The following is a 19,666-nucleotide window of genomic DNA, read 5'->3' as shown; positions in this document are numbered from 1 at the left end:
CAATTAAAATTATCAACCATTATGTTAGGTCCAAGAGGTACCAGAACAGAAAAGGTAACATGTAGCTGTGTATGTGTTTGCTGAGAGTCTAGGAAAGACAGCTGTTGATAATTAGCTATTTTTCCTAAAGAGTTACCCCCTTGCCTGTCAGGAAGCAGGAAAAATACAACACTGTGCCCTTCCTCCCCTTCCTGGTCCCTAGGCTAAACACTGCTTTGCTCCTTCCAACAATCCCTGGTAACTTTCTTTATTTGTAAACTTCTCCTAGAAACTCATAACAGGTCTGAAAAGTATGAATTAAAATATACATTACTATTACTAGAGTAGGGAGGGGGATTACGTGAGGCACAAAGAGAAACAGGCTCTTGCAATGGGCTCACTGCTGATCTATAATGCAGCAAATATTTATCAAAAGTTAAATGAAGTACATGGTATATCCCTGTTTTACAAATTAAGTGATTTGGCCCAAAGTCACAACAGATATTAATGCAGATTTGTCTATGCTCATTATCGCCAAGTTACACCCTCCATTTAGAAGGAAGCAGAATCAGTATCCTAAGTAAATGTAATTTCACTTTAGCTTTTGTTACAAAAGAAGTACATTTGGGCCAGGGATTTAGCTCAGTGGTTCCGGCATCTGCCTTGCAAGCGCAAGGTCCCAAATTCAATCCCCGGTACCAAAAAAACACACAAAAAAAGTTGAGGCACAAAAGAAGTACATTTTTCATCTCATACACGAAATCCTTACCTGCCTCAGTTCATGACATGCTCTGGAGTAATCAGCATTTATAGTTATCATTTGGCATCAAATGCATAGGTGCTTGGTGTCTTTCTGTGTTTGCCCACCCAACACCTACTATGTTCTAGGGACTGCTGTGAGAAGAAATGGTGGCAGAGAAGAACAAAGCAAACAGAATAGAGATCTGCAAGGATTTAAATAAAGCACCCTTTGTACACCCAGTATTTGCTGAGAACAAAGGAATTTATTTGCTAGAAAATGGGGCTCTACTGCTAAGAAACTAGCTATAAGTTATCATTTATACTACAATTATTTAGAGTACAGCTTAACCTCTGTGAAGGGTACTTCTTGAAGAGATAATCACTAAAACTAGAGATGAAGGCGACCAAAGGTGAGAATGTTGATCAGATATGCAAATGTTAGGCTGGGAAGTGAAAGAAAGGCAAGAACAAAACCATTCACTTTCAAGACTCTACACACAATGGTCATGCTCTGTCACTATGACACTAGCCAAGGGGCAGAAAAAGTCCGAGAAAGGGCTGGAAGATGGGCTGGGTGCAGTCAAGGTTAACTACACTAGCAGGCAGTTGGGATGATGGGAAGCAGGTGACCAATAAGAAAAGTGGCATCTGTTTGAAGATGGTGATTGTTACTAGACACTTGTTCCCAAGACGAAAGGAAAAGCAACATAGTTTCAGGGATTGTGAGGACAGGGAATACCTGGAAAACATCTAACAAAATGTTACTTGTCACCAGGTAAGAATTCAACAATTCAGTTCAACAAGAGTTTGTGAAGTGAAACTGCAGTTCAGAACAGCAAAAGCAAAGCCCTAGATTCTATCTAAAAAGGTCAGACAGGCTAGATGGCTGCCTGCTTAGACTTAAGGGTGGACACTGAAGGGCCATGCAGGATGACTGAGGGCAGATTCCACATAGTAAACTCAAACACTTTAGGCTTTAAAACTTGACAGGCCTGCCTGGATTGAAAAATACAGTGAACATTAATTTTCTTAATACAAGAAAAGACACACTGTCGTTAACTCCCCTCAAAATATTCCCAGTTATGGCTTGTGTCTAGATGTTCCCCCAAAGCCCCACCTATGAGGTCAGCTAGGGCTTTCCAGAGATGGCTGGATCTAGGGTGTGTGATGCTGAGATTAAGGGTCTGTGATTATTAAAGTAGTCCACTGATTGGTATGGCACAGTTCCGGGTAGGATTAAAGGCACCCCACCTTGGGTGTGCATGCCACCTGCCCTGAATGCGGTAGCCTGGATACAATATAAAGGAGGGATAGAAAAGAATCTGTCTTTGCTTGTTGCTTGCTGCCTTCTACCTGCCTGCTGTGATGCCCCTCTGCCATGAAGCCAGTCAACTATGAACCTCTACCAACTGTGAGTCAAATGAAGCTTTCCTCGTTTAATTTTGGGTGTCAGGTATTTTGTCTCAGCAAGGAGAAAAGTAACTACAACATCCCCCTCACTTTAAACACACTTATCACATCATTCTTGGCACTCTGTAGCTCAATGTACAGGCCTGGGTTCAATCTCCAGTACCAAAAAAAAAAAGTTAACATTTATATTCTTTCATGTCATACAAACAATTCCTACACAGAATGTCCAGAGATGAGAACAATATGGAAGAGACACTTCCAAGAAACCATATCAAGCCAATTTTTCACACCAGAGATCCAATCCTGCTTAGTAAGTTATGTGAACAGTTAGCAGAGTGCTGCTCAAAAGGGGCAGGGTGTTTCCAGCAATAGCTGGGGAAGTGGTTTCTGACCAGTGTCTCACACTGATAACAACTAGGAAAGTTGAATGAATTTAGGGGGGAAAAAAGACTGATTAACAAAGCACTGGAAATTGTAGAGGTCAGATTTCAGAGGAAGAAAGCACTCCTTATTTGCTGCTGTTTTTCTGCTGAGAATATGACATTCCTGAAAAATGAAGCATCTGCAGAGAAATACAGTATTAAATGCTTTCTCTGAAAAACTGCAAAGGAGAACTTCCAGGAAGATGGTGGAGTGGTGAACAGCAAAGAACCTCTCTGGGATTTGGTGTCCAGACATTGGAATATAGCTGCGTGAGAAGGAGAAGAATAAGGGAGATGGGTCCCTGGGGCCCAGGAAGGATCTGAAGCGAGAACTGAAGTCCACAGGGAGAGCCAAGAAAGAGGCTTTATGAGAAAGAGGGAGGTGATAGCTGATGCTTTGTCCCAGAGTCCGGACTCATGGCATGGGAAGGGCAGTTTGAACCCACAGATGCACAGTGACTACTGGCAACCCCAGAGGCCTCCATGGAGAAAGGCACCAGTGGAACAGAGCAGTGGACGCAGTAGACTACAGAGGCTGGTGAGGTATTTGGGTTCAGACATCACCCAGAAGAAGGCAATTGGCCGGTAGCCATTTTGGAGAGGGGCTAACTGAGCTCAGACCATAGAACAGTTATAGGCTGACTATCTAGTGGCTCCCAGTGTTTTGGTGAGAGTGCTTAGCTGAAGTCAGTGGGAGGTTAGGGAGCAGCATTCACGTCAGCAGGAGGCACAGAGTGGCAGACTCAACAAACTCAATTCCAGGCTGATGATAGCCAGAAACCAGCCTGAACTTCAGTGGCACTACAGGTGCAGGCTTGCTGACATTATCTACTACCCCACCATAAATCAACAGCTGGCTTGCTGTGATTAAACTCGGATCTGGACTCTGTCTGCCCACATTGTCTACCAGTGACAGCAGAGACATACCTTGAATTAGACGGGGTTTTTTTTTTTTTATTTTCTTCTTTTTTTTCCCTTTTCTGGTTTTTGTTTTTGTTCTGTTATGTTGATTGTTCTTGTTTTTATAAATGGGAACACAGTTTCTAGTATTTTTTGTTGTGGTTGTTCTGTTCTTGTTTTTATTTCTTCCTTCCCTCTCTCCCTCCTGTCTTTACCGTTTCCCAAAGTTTGTATGAGCTTTTGTTCTCCAGCTGTACTTCTAAATTCATCTTCTATTTCTCTATTTTTCCCCCCAATCCCTTCTAAATATTCTCCCTTTAGCATAAAATTGCCATAGTGAGGGCTTATTTATTGCATACAGTTTCCTGGTTTGTTCTAGATTTTGTTATATAACCACAAATCTAGTTCAGATGGTTAAAGGTGGAAAATTAATAGTTATCACAGTTTTATGTGTAATAGTTACACATTTTCTAGGCTGTGTTTGATGCTAGTGTTATTGCTGACTGCACTACTTTAGCCAAGGTAACATAATTGTTCTAATCAATTGTTCTTCCTGGTGTACCAAGACTGCATTTGCCTAAGGATCTTAAAGAATTCTATAGGCCAGTGCCAAAGAACCAGGTGCTGAGCCAAGTAGCCAGAAACTTCTCATCTCCAATAAACTGAAGATACAGGATCTTGCAACAGACTCAAAAGCCAAAAGCCAGCTACACCTGGAAGATACCTCTGAGATGTTATTTCTTAAGGGTTCTGAATACTGGCAATAAAGATACTAATCATAAGCAATCTACTAGCATCAATCCAGGAATTAAACTTAAAAAACCATAATAGTAGAAAATGAGAAGGCACTTAAACAAGATGCAACCCTCCAGACTTTCAGCTCACCAACAGCAAACCCAGGGGGCAATGAAGCGAAACAATCTGAAAGCCACCCACTTGCACTCTCTGAAATGGTAACAGTGGAAGTAACAAAGCATCTGAACAAGGCTCTAGAAAAATTCAAAGTAGAAATAATTTCTCAGGTAACTACAGAGATGGTGACGAGAATGAAAGACATGTTTAGTGACTCTAAAGCAGATACAGATTTAAAAAAATAGAAAAATTCAGGAAAATGATGGAAACCATGAATGCCCAGCATAGGAAAGAAATGGAATCTATAAAACAGATTCAAACAGATATCCAGAAGATTAAAAATTCCACTGAAAGTATACACGGCAGAATGAGCCAATGTGAGGACAGAATATCAGACACTGAGAAACTGGAAAGGAGGTAAGAATGCCTCTATCAACCACCTCTTCTAAGTCATGTGAGGGAGGTCCTAGCCAGTGTAACAAGACTGTCATCATTTGCAGCTGTGCAGAAACATCAAAGAATATGAATGAAATATTAGAAGTGAATTAAGAAAATAAGTGACTGTAAGATCAAATGTACAGAAATCAAACTGTAATCCTAAATATCAGAAACAGATGAACAGAAAATGAAAGTTTACAAAAAATATTTTAATTATATTAAAACCAAATAATAGCTAAGAATACCTCTAATAAAGAGGCTTAAGAATACTAGCTAAAAATGGTAAAATACTATTAAAGAAAATATAATTTTTAAAAATCTAAATAAATGAAAAATATACCTCACCCATACACTGCAATTTTCAGTGGTATAATGATATCAATTTTCACTGACCAGAGCCCTAATTCCTTGCAGTCCCTATCAAAACCCTAGTGAGGTGTGTCTGTGGGGGCACAGGCAGTTGGATAAGTTGATCCCAAAATTTACCTGGAAATGCAAAGAGCATTTCATTCATGAAGATGCAATAATTGAAATGACAGTAACTATAATAAGTAAGCAAGTAATTAAATGAAGAAGACAGAGCTTAATAATTAAAACAGGTACATAATGAGTTCAAGGCCAGATTGAATTACAGAGCAAAACCCTGTCTTAAAAAATCAAAAATAGGATGCAGGGGATCTCACAGAAGATGGCGGAGTGGTGAACAGCAGAGAAACAGCCTCTCCAAGATTTGGTGTCCAGAAGCTGGAAAAGAAAAATGTGAGGAAGAGGAGGAGGCAAGTGGGTCCCCACAACCCAAGGATCTAAAGCAACACTTAGAGCCCACAATGAGAGCAAAGAGAGATACCTCAACTCAAAAGAAGGAGGTGGCAAGCAGTCCTTTCTCTTTGAGCCCCGGCTCACAACATGGGAGGGGCAGCGTGAACCTGCAGACACACTGAAAGTACTGGTGACCCCAGAGGGCTTCTCGGAGAAATGCACCAGTGGAACAGAGCAGAGCACACAAAGGACTGCAGTGGCTGATAAGTTATTTGGGTTCAGAAGTCCCCCAGGAGTGGGCAGTTGGCCAGTAGCCATTTTGGAAAGGGACCAACCTAAGTCAGGACTCAGGTTTGGCTCCATCTAGTTGCTCCAAGTGTCAGTTTTAGGCACAACCAAAGTCAAGACAGCAGAAGGTCAGGGAGCTGAGTTCAAGCCAGCAGGAGGCACTTGGAATGTTGCAGGCTGAAAAGCTCCGGAAACAGCCTCATAGCCAGAAACTAGAAGCAGCCTGAACTTCAGTGGTTAAAGACTCAAGTTTGCTGGGACCATTCACCACCACCACCACCACAATTCTACTGCTGGTTTACTGGGATCAATCAACATGGATCTGGGCTCTGTCTGCCCCCTCTGTCAACAAGTAAAAACAGAGATGCTCACTGTAGATGTTTTTTTTGCTTTTTGTTCCTTTCTTTGCTTTTTTATTATTTTATTTTTTAATATTTTTCTATTTTTTCTTTTTATTTTTTGTTCTTGTTTTTATATGAATGAGAATATTGTTTCTTTTATTTTGTTCTGTTGTTTGTTTCTTTTTTCTTTCCCTCCTGTTTTCTTCACCAATTTCTAAAGCTTGCATAATCTTCCTTTGTACTTTAGCCTTGCTTCTAATCCCTTTCTCTTATTATTTTCCCTAACCTCTTTTAAATTTTCTTCCCTGAGAGCAAAATCACCATACTGAGAGGATATTTACTGTACACAATTTTCTGGTTTTAGATTTTGTTATATAACTACAAATCCTGTTCCTACAGTTAAAGGTAACTAATAGTTACTACAGTTTGTCATTTTCTAGACTGTGTTTGATGCTGTTATTGCTGACTGTACTACTTTAGACAAGGTGACATAATTGTTCTAATCAATTGGTCTTCCTGGTATACCAGGACTGAGCTTGCCTAAGGAGCTTAAAAAATACTACAGGCCAGTTGCCAAAGAACCAGAGGCTAGGCCAAATAGGCAGCAATTTCTCATTCCCAATAAATTGAAGAGGTAGGATCTTGTAACAAACTCAAAACCTAAAAGGCAGCTACACCTGGAAGACATCTCTGAGAAGAGTTATTTCCTAAGGGTTCTGGATACAAGCAATAAAGATACCTACCATAACAAATTTACAAGCCATCAATGCAGGAATCAAACTAAAAAAATAAAAATAAATAAAATAAATAGAAAATGAGAAGACAGGTAGCAAGATGCAACCCGACTTTCAGCTCACCAAATGCAAACCCAGGGGGCAACATGATACAACAATTCAACAGCTATACTCCTGGACTCTGAAGTGGTAAAAGCAGAAGTACCAAAGCAAATGAATGTGGCTCTAGAAAAACAACAAAGCAGAAATAATTTCTCAGATAACTTCAGAGGTGATAACCATAATGAACAGCATGACTAGTGAGTCTAGAGAAGATACAGATAAAAAAAATAGAAGACCTTAAGGAAATAATGGAAACCATGAATGCCCAACATAGGAAAGGAAGAGAATACATGACACAGGTTCAATCAGATATCCAGGAGATTAAAAATTCTATTGAAAGTATGTGCAGCAGAAGCTGGACATAGTGGCTTACACCTGTAGTCCCAAAACTCAGGAGACTGAGGCAGGAGAACTGCCATGAGTTTGAGGTCAGCCTGGGCTACATAGTGAGTTCAAGGCCAGCCTGAACCACATAGTGAAACCCTGTCTCAAAAATCCAAAAACATGAAAAAAGAGAAAGTATATGCAGCTGAATGACCAATGTGAGGACAGAATATCATATCTAGAAGACAGGATTGTGGTTAGCAATCATGAAAGATTTCTTAAAAACAGCCAGGGACAGAGAAGCTGAGCTGGTCCCAGCACCCAGAAGGAAGCTCCCCCACCGCCATCCCAAGCTCCTAGGGCAGAGAAGGTGAGCTGGTCCCAGCACCCAGAAGGAAGTTCCTCCGCAGCCATCCCAAGCTCCTAGGGCAGAGAAGGTGAGCCACGCGGGCACCAGAAGCAACCCCCATCATCCGTGAAAATGAGAAGACACGTTAACAAGCCTCAAAAACAGACTTCTGGATCACCTACAGCAACCCCAAAGGGAAACGAAATGGAACAATCTGATACTCAACTACCTGGACTCTCTGAACTGGCAACAAAAGAGGATCTGGGAAAAATGAAATCAGAAATAATTAATAATTACTCAGATAACAGCAAAGATTGTGCTCATGGTGCAAGACATGATTAATAAATCTAGGGAGGACACAGATAAAATAGTAGAGGATGTGAGGAACATGATGGAATTCCAACATAGGAAACAAATGGAATCCATAAAACAGATGCAAACAGATTTCAAGGAGATTAAAAACTGCATCGAAAGTCTGTGCAGCAGAATGAACCAATGTGAGGATAGAATTTCAGATATAGAAGAAAAGATTGCAATTAGTGAGCAGGAAAAAATTGCTTTAAAATTTTAAAGGAACACAAGTAATCAATCCAGCAGCTGCAGGACGATGCAAAGAAAAATAACATAAGACTGATTGGAGTGAATGAAGAAAGAGGACAGAGTGCAGATGACATAAAAAAACTGTTCACAGAAGTGATGGCAGAAAGTCACAGCAGACTTCTAAACACAAATCACCAAGGCAAGAAGAGCTTGGAGTGATGTATCTCAAGCCCTAAAGGAAAACAGCCTCCAACCCAGATTGATGTATCCTGCAAAACTATCTTTCAAAATTGATGGAGAAATAAGATACTTTCATGATAAAGAGCACCTCAGGAGCTTCATGAATATTAAACCGGCACTCCAAAAAATTGTAGACAATACCCTAGGAAAAGACAATGAGGATCACAACCCCAGGAAACCCAGCAGAATGAATCCATTGGGCGTGACAAAGTAAATGCAAAGGGGGAGAATCGAACAAAAAGAAAAAGTCATGACAAGGCTCTTAAAACTTTTAACTTCATCTCCCTAATGAGTGTATAATTCAATCTTATTACTGTACTGATTAGTATTTTTCTGATTCTAGAGTTGCACACCTTTCCTTGTGCTATACTGGTTATTTATCATTTTCTTATGTCTACTTTTTAATTGGGTTGTCTATAAATGAGCTCTAAGAATTCTTTATATATTCTGGTCATAGGTTATATGCATTGTAAATATGGTCTGTTTAAGGACTACTTTTCATTTTAATTACGTCATTTAAGTTCTAAATTTTGATGGAATCTCATTTATCAATTTTTTTCTTTTATACATCATGTCTTTTGTATCTTAGGTAGTTCTTGCCTACCCTGAATGCATAAACATTTTCCCTTAAATTTCTTCTTCGGGCCAAGGATTTAGCTCTGTGGTTTCACTGCCTGCTGCGCAAGCGCAAGGACCCGAGTTCGATTCCCAGTACCAAAAAAAATATATTATTATAATAATTTCTTCTTAAAGTTTTAGACTTTTAGGCTTTCATATTTAGGTTCATAGATCCCTTCAAGTTATTTTCATGTATGGAAATAAAGAGTTGAGGTTAATTTTTTATATACGGATACCAGGTGTTCTAGTGCTGTTTGCTGAAAACACTATCTCTTCCTTGGCTCTTGAATTGAGTTTATATTCTATAAAATGCTAATGTTAAATAATCTTTCAAAACTCAGTGGACCATATATGTGTGGTTCTATTTCTAGATTCTCTGTTTTATTCCAATGATCTATATGTCTTTCCTTACACCAACACTGCCTTGATTACTATAGCTTTAGAAGAAGTCTTAAAATTAGGTATTAAATGTCTTCCAACACTGTTTTTTTTTCTTAACTTTTCTAGGTCCTTTGTACTCCTACATAACTTTTAAATTTCAATATCCAATTCTTCATTTATAGCAAATATAAACAGACCTGAATTTTTATATAAACCTTGTGTTTTCTAATCCTGCTAAATTCAAATACAAGTTCTAGGGGCTCCTAGAGATTTCTAAGTATTTTCTCTGTAGATGATCATTTCTCATCTACATATAAAGATTTTGCTTCTACCTTGCCAATGCTATCCTAATTGTGTCATTTTATTGCCAGACTATTTTGGTAGGGCCTAGGTTTCAAAGTTTAATGGGCAGATAAAGAGTAAGCCTATCTGCCCTTGTTCCCCACCTTAAGGAGAAAGCATTGTATCTTCTCCATTCATATAAGGCATTCTCACTGGAAGTATGGAGTACATGGTCTGCAATCTGTTGAGAAGGTTCTGTTCTACTTCTGGTCTCCTGATAGCTTTTACCATGAACAGCTGTGGAACTTAGTCTGATACTTTTCTCCAACTAGTGACAGGATCATATGGCTTTTTCCTTTCCTCTGTTAAAATGATGACTTCTGGGGGTGGATCTTCCAATGCTGAACCAACACTGCCATCCCTATAACAAAACCACTTTCTACATCCTGCCAGATCTGACTTCTAATAGTTTGTTTTGTTAAACAAATTTCTATCTATGTTCATACTTTTTTCTTCTATTATCTTTATCCAGTTTTAGGAGTAGCACAATGTTGAGTTCCTAAAATAAGGGGAGAAGCATTCCTTGTTTTATCTGCTTTAATTGTTTGATATAATTTATCAGTTAAAATGTATATGAGCCTGCTGTTGTCATATAGGTAGGTTTTCAAGCTAGGAATATACTTTCTTTAATAGGTGCTATTCAAATTTTATATTTCCTCCAGAGTTAAGTTTCATTAATTTGTCTTCGAAGGTACTTCTTAGAAGTTGTCAAATTTATTTCAAAAAAGATTTCTGTAATATGCTTTCTATATCCTTTTAAATTCTATAAAATCTGTGGTAATGTCTCCTAGATCTTGATATTGTAATTTAAAAAATGTATAATTGATATTGTGTAACAGGAAGAAAGGGTCTAAAGGAGCAGGGGAAGTGGGAGGGGTAGGGGAAAGGAAAAAAGGGAAAAGAAAAAATATGAGAAAAGGAAAAAAATGGAAACAAAGTCTTTGCAAATAGGGAAGGGTGGAGGGGGTGGAGGGCAAGGGAAGGGGAAAAAAAATAAGAACCAAGATACTCATGTAATGGTACAAGATCCCAATGATGAATGTAACTGTATTTTATACCTAAAATGTACCAATAAACTTAATGGGGGAAAAAAAACCCAGCAAGGAACCACACACACACACAAAATCCAACAGGTGCCAGATGATGCAAAGAAGAATAATATAAGACTGATCAGACTCAATGAAAAAGGAGACAGCACAAATGACATTTTAAAAACCTGTTCACAGAAGTAATGGTAGAAAGCTTCCCAAGCAGGGAAAAAGAATTTGACATAAGGTCAATAGATGCAAAAAAGGTATCTGACAAAGTCCAACACCCATTCATGATAAAAACCCTACAGAAAATTGGAACAGATGGTCTTTATCTAAATCTGATAAAAGCTATCTATGACAAACCAACAGCCAACATCATACAAAGTGGACAAAAACTGAAAGCTTTCACTCTAAAATCAGGAACAAGACAAGGATGTCCAGTACCACCACTCCTATTCAATATAGTTCTGGAAACATTGCCCAGAGCAATTACACAAGAGAAAGAAATAAAAGGAATAAGGATAAGAAAGGAAGAAGTTAAATTATCATTATTTATGAGTGACATGATAGTCTACATAGAAGACCCCAAAAACTCCACCAAAAGACTTCTAGATTTAATAACCAAATTCAGTAGCATAGGTACATGCAAACAAAGACAACATTCAAAAATCAATAGCACTCCTGTACACAAATAACAAACTTACTGAGAGAAAAATTAGGGAAATTATGCCTTTCACAATAGCATCCAAAAAAATGAAATACTTAGGAATCAATCTAACAAAAGAAGTACAAGACCTTTACATTCAGAATACTACAGTAGTCTGAAAAAAGGAGAATGAAGAGGATATCAGAAAATGGTAAGATATCCCTTGTTTTGGGGTAGGAAGAACCAATATTTTGAAAATGACCATATTCCCAAAATTGTTACACAGATTTAATGTATTCTTGATCAAAATGCCAATACCATACCTCACAGAATTAGAGAACACAACCCTAAAATTCATTTGGAACCAGAGATGTGGAATGGCAAACACAATTCTGGGTAACTAAGGCAAGGCAGGGGGTATCACAATCCCAACTTGTAATTACACTGCAAAGCTACCATGATAAACACAGCATGGTACTGGCAAAGGATCAGTAGAACAGACTAGAAGATGCAGAAACAATGCCAGACGCACTCAGTCACTTTATCTTTGATGAAGGGGCCAAAACCTTCACTGGAAGAAAAATAGCCTCTTTAATACATGGTACTGGAAAAATTGGCTTTCTGCATGCCAAAGACTAAAACTAGACCTATATCTCTCACCATGTACTAAGCTAAAATAGAAATCGATCAAAGTTCTAAATATTAAAACAGAAACACTAAATCTCCTGAAAGAGAGAAAAGGTAGAACTCTTGAAGACATATGTGTAGGCAAAGACTTTATGAACAAAACTCCAATTGCACAGGAAATATCGCAAAGAATCAACAAGTGGAAGCTCATCTTATTAAGAACCTTTCTCACAGTGGAAGAAACCACGGAGTGAGAAGACAATCCATAGAGTGGGAAAAAAATTTTGCCAGCTGTTCCTCAGACAAAGGACTAGTATCTACAATATATAAACAACTCAAAAAAAGCAGACTCTCCCAAATTTAAAGACCCAATACAAAAATGCGCATCTGAAATGAAAAGACACTTCTCAGAGGAAGAAGTAGAAATGGCATATAAATAAATGAAAAAATGTTCAACATCACTGGTCATTAGAGATGCGAATTAAAACAACTCTGAGATTCTATCTTACTCCAAAAAGAATAGCTGTTATCAAGAAATCAACCAATAACAAATTCTGGCAGGGCTGTGGGGAAAAAGGAACCCTTCTCCACTGTTGGTGGGAGTGTAGACTGGTGCAACCATTGTGGAAATCAGTGTGGAAATTCTGCAGAAAACTAAAGCTAGAAGTTCCATTTCACCCAGCTATTTCCCCTCTTGGTAACTTCTAGAAGGAATTAAAAGCATCATACCACAGCAATATATGCATATCTACGTTTATAGCACCAAAGTTTGCAATAGTTAAATCTTGGAAACAGCCAAAATGCCTATTAACCAATGAATAAAGAAGATGTAAAAAAATAAAATAAAATAAAGATGATGTATGGTTTTTTTTTTTTACATAATGAAATACTACTCTGCCATGAAGAAGGATAAACTTGAGATATTTCTAGGTAAATGGATGCACCTTGAGACCATACTCTTAAGTAAAATAAGACACACATGTTCAAATATTCCATTGTTTCTCTGATGTGAGAAACCAAAAGTGTAAATAAGGACAAAATGTTTAATAGATATTGTGAAATAAGAAGAAAATGTTCAAGGGAAGGGGAAACAGAGAGGGGGGAGAGGGAAAGGAAGAAAGGGAAAGGAAAAAAAGAAAGTAAAAATGGAAACAAAGCTTTTGTAAATGAAGGAAAGAGTAGGTGAAGGGAGGGGAGAGGAGGAAAAAATAATAAAGATATATTATGTATAAGTACAAATTCCATATGATGAATGTTATCATTATGTATATCTAAAATGTACCAATAAAATTAATTTTTAAAAATTAAAACAGCAATGCCTGTGGCCCAGAGAACACCACATAGGCATGGGACAGTCCCACACACCCAGAAATTCTTTAGCCACATAGTCAGAGGCACAGCTGAGCAGGGAAGCCAGGACAGCTTTTCACTAAATCAGAGACAGGTCTTTCAGGCTTTATGGGTGCCCCATCACCCCATTTCTTGCTTTAATTTTTTCCTCTGTATGTATCACTATTGAACCTACACTAAAGGAAGTAATACTCAGCTGCCCTTGGCTTGGTGTATCTTGTATAGTAGAAAGAAAATACTATATCCCCCAAATTTTAAAAGTATAATGTATATCTCCCAAATTTTAAAAGTAGGAAAACATAAGGGGAAAAAAAAAAGAAACCAGGTAGAAGATAAGCAAGGTAATGATGATGACCCTACCCAGTCATAATTGAAAACAATGCATCGTTATACAAAACAATTCTTAAAACTAATGACAGTTAAGTAGAACACAAAAATAAAATCAATAAAATCACCTTGTAGAATTCCACCACCAGAAATATACTGAAATATAGAAAACATGGTAAATTTTTAAGAAACACATTCACAGAAAATATAATTAATAGCAGGCATAATACTATTGTTATTCTTTAGCATGAAATTGAAGGATGGTATAGAAAGCATTTTAGATAATACAAGTGTTTGAAATCTCAAGAACATGTTTCCCACTTCTCTAGTATTCTCTAGGGTTCTATGAGAATCCCTTGGACAGTTCCACTGGCCAAAAAAAATCTAATCTCTGAGGATGTAAAAGAATTGCTGCTATATGCAGCAGTGAAATATCAGCTGGAAAGAGCCAAGATATACAATGATACATTCATTCACTCAAATATTTACTTAATTCATTACTAATTCAGCAACTCATTCATTGACTTATTCATTCTAACATTCAGACATTCACTCATTCTTTCATCTATTCCTTCACTTATCCTCAGGGTAAAAATACTGAAGCCTCTCTCCTATACTTAAACCACGAGGATATTACTAAAATTTAATATGCAACCTTTCTCTTCAAGGATAAGCAGAATGCTACTAGAAGAAGAGAGACCTTTCAAGATGGAGAGTAAGGAAAGACATTGAATTTGCTCACGGAATAGTACAGGATAGTAGAGAAACAGAAACAAAAATCTAGGTGAAATATGGGATTAGGTCATGAATAGGTCAAGTTTATTTCATAGGCTGCAGATCCCAAAACTTCATTTACTCTCACATATTACCTTCACAATTTCTGCTACCTCTGCATACTATTTACTTAACATTTTATCTAAACGGACAGTTTTACTTCATTAAAACTTAAAATCTCGGGCCAGGGATTTAGCTCAGTGGCATCACACCTGCCTCACAAGCGCAAGGTCCTGAGTTCGATCCCCAGTACAAAAAAAACCCTTAAAAATCTCACTGTATAAGAAGAAAAGCTTTACCACTTGATATAAAGAAGAAGTACCTATGAATATAAATTAAAATAAATACAACTAATTAAATTAAAACATCTCCCTGAGCACCGCTGGAATCATCACCAACAGTACACTTCACATTTTAGGAGCTCCTAAGGCAACAAGAATCACAAAGGGTTTTTAATCAGGAGACCTAAATCTCCACAGTTATGTCTTACAAAGATCACTATGAAGGAAGGATGACTAATGGTTTGGCAGAACTAAGCACAGGGCGGAGACACAGCTCAGAGTTTGCTGTAATGTTTCCCACTAGAGAGGATAAGGAACCAAGCTCACAAGGAGGCAGAAGAAAGGGACAGAAGGGACGCATATGAAAAACAGATGACACAGAATGGATGGATTCTCCAAGACTCAGGAATGTGAGAAATAATCCATCTCCACACCTGCCACCTTCACATATGCATCATACAGAGAGAAGCAGAGATCACACATTCACAGTCTCCACTGAGGCAGACAGAATTAGATGAGACAAAGCAGGCTTAGAGTATATCCTGCCTGACATACTCAATAAAGGTAACCGTAACCATTGTCACTGCTACTACTACTACTACTCTTCAGATTTCTATCAGCTCAAGTCTATACCCCACAGCTGATGTCAATAGCTGTCCCCTACAGAGCATCACAAAGGATCTACACCTGCACATCCTGTATGCTACCCTAGGAACTAGACTGATGTCAAATGCAGGGTTGAGGAGAGGCAGTAGGTATGCCCTCCCACCCACACCTCAACTACTCCCAACACACACAGCCCATTTCCCTCGCCCAGCCCAACTTCCCCCTGCTCCTTACCTTGGCTTATTCTGAGGCAAGGCCTTAGCATCAACTGCAAACATTTTGGAAACAAAGATAATAACTGGAGCAGTATCTTCACTTTCACATTTCATAAAAGCTAAACAAACAGGAAGCAAAAATGTCACTACTGTCTTCCAGTTATTAAAAAATCAAAAATTTCCAGAAAGCAATCAAGATGTTTAGAATATAATACCATCTATATATAACTTTTTATAACTATGGCCAAAATTCCATTCAGAAAGATTGCTTGGAAAGACCAGCAGAACAGTAGAGCAAGATCAAGAGTTGGCAACAATGACAAAAGAAAAGCAAAACTGACAGGGAAGGGGTTGGCTTGGTGGGAGGGGCTCTTATAGCAGAGCTGAAGCTATAGAATAGGGGTCAACCATGCACTTATATCCAGCAGAGAAGGGGCAGAATTAAGGGTTATTATCAAAGGTTAGTCAGTAGGTAGTTTGTTAAATAAATGACACTCAATAGCTTTTCCAATTCCTTAGAAAAATAAGTTTAAAAATAGAAAAAATAATGTATTGTGGTACAGTATTTACAAAAATTCTTACAAAGATTTAGGGGCTGATTTAGCAGTGAAGTGCTTGTCTAGCATGTACAAAGCCCTGTGGTTCAATCCCTCATACCACACCAAAAAAGAAGAAATTAAGCTTCAGTACTATAGATAAAAATGTCAATTCTCTCTAAAAATATAACACTTAACACAATTTCCTATCAACATATTGACATATTACTTAAGATATGCCTGAGGCATAAAACCACTGGTTAGTAATTTTTAAACATCACGCCATATCAAAATAATCTGTACATAAGAACTCAAACAGAAAAAAAAAAATCAAAGAAGAAAAAAACTCCAGGAAGAATTTAAGTCTTGCCAGCAAAACCTGTGGAAGCTTTGTAATGCAGGACTTGTGCCCTGAATGACATGTGCACCGGACCCCTGGCTGCAGGTAGTGAAGACACTACCTACTGGGAATCCAGAGCAGAAGCAAAGACACTGGCTGGAAAGCTATTATGATAACCAGGTGAGAAATGGTGGCTGGTTGGCCTAGAGAGGCAGAAGGAGAAGTTATGGGAAGCAGTTGGATTCTGGATGCACAGTATTTCAATAGAAGAATAAGTGGGATTTGCTGATAGCCTGGATGTGGACATGTGAGATAAATGTAAGAGCCACATTTGACTCCAAGGTTTGGGGACTGAGCAAAGGAAAGGATGGAGTCTCCTCTAACTGAGATAGGAATGAGGAGGAACAGGCTTGGGGGTAAAATAAAAAGACAGCTTTGGAATTTAAGTTTATGATGCTTCTCAGACAATTGCATAGAGAAGGGAGTGTGTCAACTGAACATCCAAGTGTGGAGTTGAGAGAACAGGTGTGGACCACAGGCACAGATGTGAGAAACAATGAACATATCAGTGTCACTTAAGATTTTATGAGACCACCAGGAGCATGACTGTAGTTAAGAAATGAAGCACAAAGACTCGGTACTGCTTAGGATATCCCAAAGTTAACAAGTCAGATGGAGAAGTACCAGAAGAGTTAACGATTAAGCACCGGAAAAGAGATCAAGAGAGACAGGGAGGGAGGCAGAAGCAACTGGAAGCCTGAAGTCCAAGGAAGAGGAAGGCACCAATGTGTCAAATGCTGGTGAAGGGTCTGGTCAGAAGAAGATAAGCGGCCCCAAGATCTAGCAAAGTAAGACTCAAAGATGACCCCATAATGAGCAGCAGTGGAGTGGTCTACGAACAGGAGCTACAAAATCAATAGAAAGGGAAACAGGGACAGTGTGCACAGGGATCTTGTGAGTGGCATGGTTCCTGGAACCACTTTTTCTCAGTCCTTAGGGACATGGGTATGGTCATGAAGCCACAGCTCAGAGAACACATTCCTGGCTGTTCGGGAGTACAGAATCAAGCATGATTAAGAAATGGGACCAGGGGGATGCCAGGGATTTAGCTCAATGGTTCCGCAGTTTCTTCGCAAGTGCAAGGTCCCGAGTTCAATTCCCGGTACCAAAAAAAAAAAAAAAAATAGGATCAGGGCAGCAGAAAAGAATCTCAAGGTCTCTGACTGCCCATCAAAATGGCTGTAGTGAAAGTGAAACTTGGGAAGTGAGGGAGAAAAGCAATGAAATGGTCATTTATGGAAGTGAACATATGGCAAATTGGCCTTTTTGAAGACTTGCATTCAGCAGACTAGAGCAGTCTGGAGTGAAGAATTAATGAGTAGTGCATGCTCAGATAGTCATCCCTGCCTCACCTCCTTTTAGGGCTTGTGTTTCCAGGGGAAGAGAGTCAAATGTTTGAGATCCTGTGCACATCAGTTTCTCCACTCTCTCAGATGCAATGTCCAGGGGACTGGGAAGTTTCTGGCACACCATGGCTGAAGCCTGCTGTTAAGGACCAACACTCTGAGCTGGCAACCTCCACAAGGGCAAAGACTCACTGCATGTGAGGTCTACAAAGAAAATACCTGGGCTGTGAGGCACCGTGGTTTTATGAATCACATGTCAAAACATACACACAACTTCAAGATGCTCTCAGACAGGATTCTTACGATAGATCCCCTCCCTGGTGGCCCATGGAACGCATGAGGGAAAGAGCCTAGCTGGCTACCTGTGACCTTGAAAGAAAATCAGTTATTTAACAGAAGCACCTAAATTGTCTATCTACATGTACTTCTTAGTGCAAATATTTTTATGTTTATTAAACAAAAATGTCTTAAGAACACTCATTAGTATTAAGATTAATCAGTATTAGTATATTAATTTTTTAAATATGAGACACAGTTCTATGGTAGAATACTAAATAAACAGAGAAGTCTTACTTTGGATTGGAATGTTATTTCCAGAGTATTACTTAGTTCCTAATTGAACACTGCTTTTCCCCCTTATTCTGAGAAACATTTCACTATAAACCATTAGAAAAAAGGATACAAAGGACAGCATGGGAGATGGGCAGCCACTGGCTGCAAATGGCGTTGATCTGAACCTTAGGGTCCGAATGCCGGGCCTCTCGAGCTCCAATCTTTAATCCTAAAGAAGTCATTATTTTCTCAATTTTTTCTTTGTCCCTGTAGTGAAGATTAGAGAGGGGAAAAGGCATACACAGATAAGCATGAGTAGTAAGGAAAAGAAAGTTAACGTTATCACACTCTCACTCTCACACACACACACACCCATGTTACTCTTTCAGGGACGCTAAGATGGCTGAAGGGACCCTGCCACAGGTGGACTCCCCAGACTCCATGCTTACACTTCCAAATGAATTCCTTCAAAACTTCTCCCAGAGCTCCATTCCACAATCGTCTGAAGCTATGCCAATTGGTAAAGTGTTTTACAAAAAAAAAGTTATCATTCTACCTTGGGAGTGAGAAAGTAAAAACGCCAGCTTTCTTTTCCACTTGTAACAGGAAAAGTTATTTCCCAAGTTCCCCATTAATGATTCTAGATTTCAAGCACCTTTACTACCTTAATGACTACTTTTTAAAAGTAGTTTATAAAAACAAAGGGCCAGGTTTTTTCCATCTTTTTATATCTTCACCTCAGCACTCTATAAAATCCTGGTATTGTCCCTCCTCCCCCACCCTTCCCTTGGGTTTAAATTACTCCCAAGTCCGATATATACAAGCTCTGTTCACAGACTCCATCTATCTCAGCTTTCTGAAGTATGACTCATCAAACCACAAAGTGAGGCAAATTATACAGCCCAAAGTTGCCAAAAGATAAACAATTTTACAACAGGCTTACTTCTTCAAGACAGCATCATATAAACTCCATATATTTTCCAAGATCAACTGTACAAATAAAGGTTTCTTTCCTTTGGCCTGTACAAAAGAATATATGGTTTTAAACTCCTGAACATTAGCTAGACATTTACATATTCATTCTCAGTATGTTTTACTACCTGTATGTCTCATTTCTACTCACAGTTTACTCAGTGGTAAAAATGAAAGCAGTGATAAGAATGTTCTAAGCAGCCACCAATCCCCATTACTACCTTACCATTCCCATTCTCCTGG

The 19,666-nt window shown here is 38.7% G+C and overlaps 1 protein-coding gene across 5 annotated transcripts in view; it reads right to left on the bottom strand.

The window, feature by feature from the left end:
• Efl1 (elongation factor like GTPase 1) overlaps window positions 1-19,666 on the bottom strand; it is a 139,644-nt gene that overhangs the window by 89,965 nt on the left and 30,013 nt on the right. For all 5 annotated transcript variants that reach the window (XM_087188556.1, XM_087188559.1, XM_087188555.1 and 2 more), the window contains exons 9-12: window positions 19,395-19,471; window positions 18,582-18,718; window positions 17,906-18,028; window positions 15,637-15,736 (exon numbers count right to left, since the gene is read on the bottom strand). In XM_087188556.1, coding sequence (XP_087044682.1) covers window positions 15,637-15,736; window positions 17,906-18,028; window positions 18,582-18,718; window positions 19,395-19,471 — 437 coding nt within the window. The remainder of the gene's footprint in view (window positions 1-15,636; window positions 15,737-17,905; window positions 18,029-18,581; window positions 18,719-19,394; window positions 19,472-19,666) is intronic.

Source organism: Heterocephalus glaber, unplaced genomic scaffold (genome assembly GCF_053883595.1).
Source record: "Heterocephalus glaber isolate CG9 unplaced genomic scaffold, H.glaber_assembly_v1.0 deba00001531, whole genome shotgun sequence".
Lineage (NCBI taxonomy): Eukaryota > Metazoa > Chordata > Mammalia > Rodentia > Bathyergidae > Heterocephalus > Heterocephalus glaber.
Note: the sequence above shows the minus strand (reverse complement) of the source record. Positions and strands in the feature narration are given on the sequence as shown.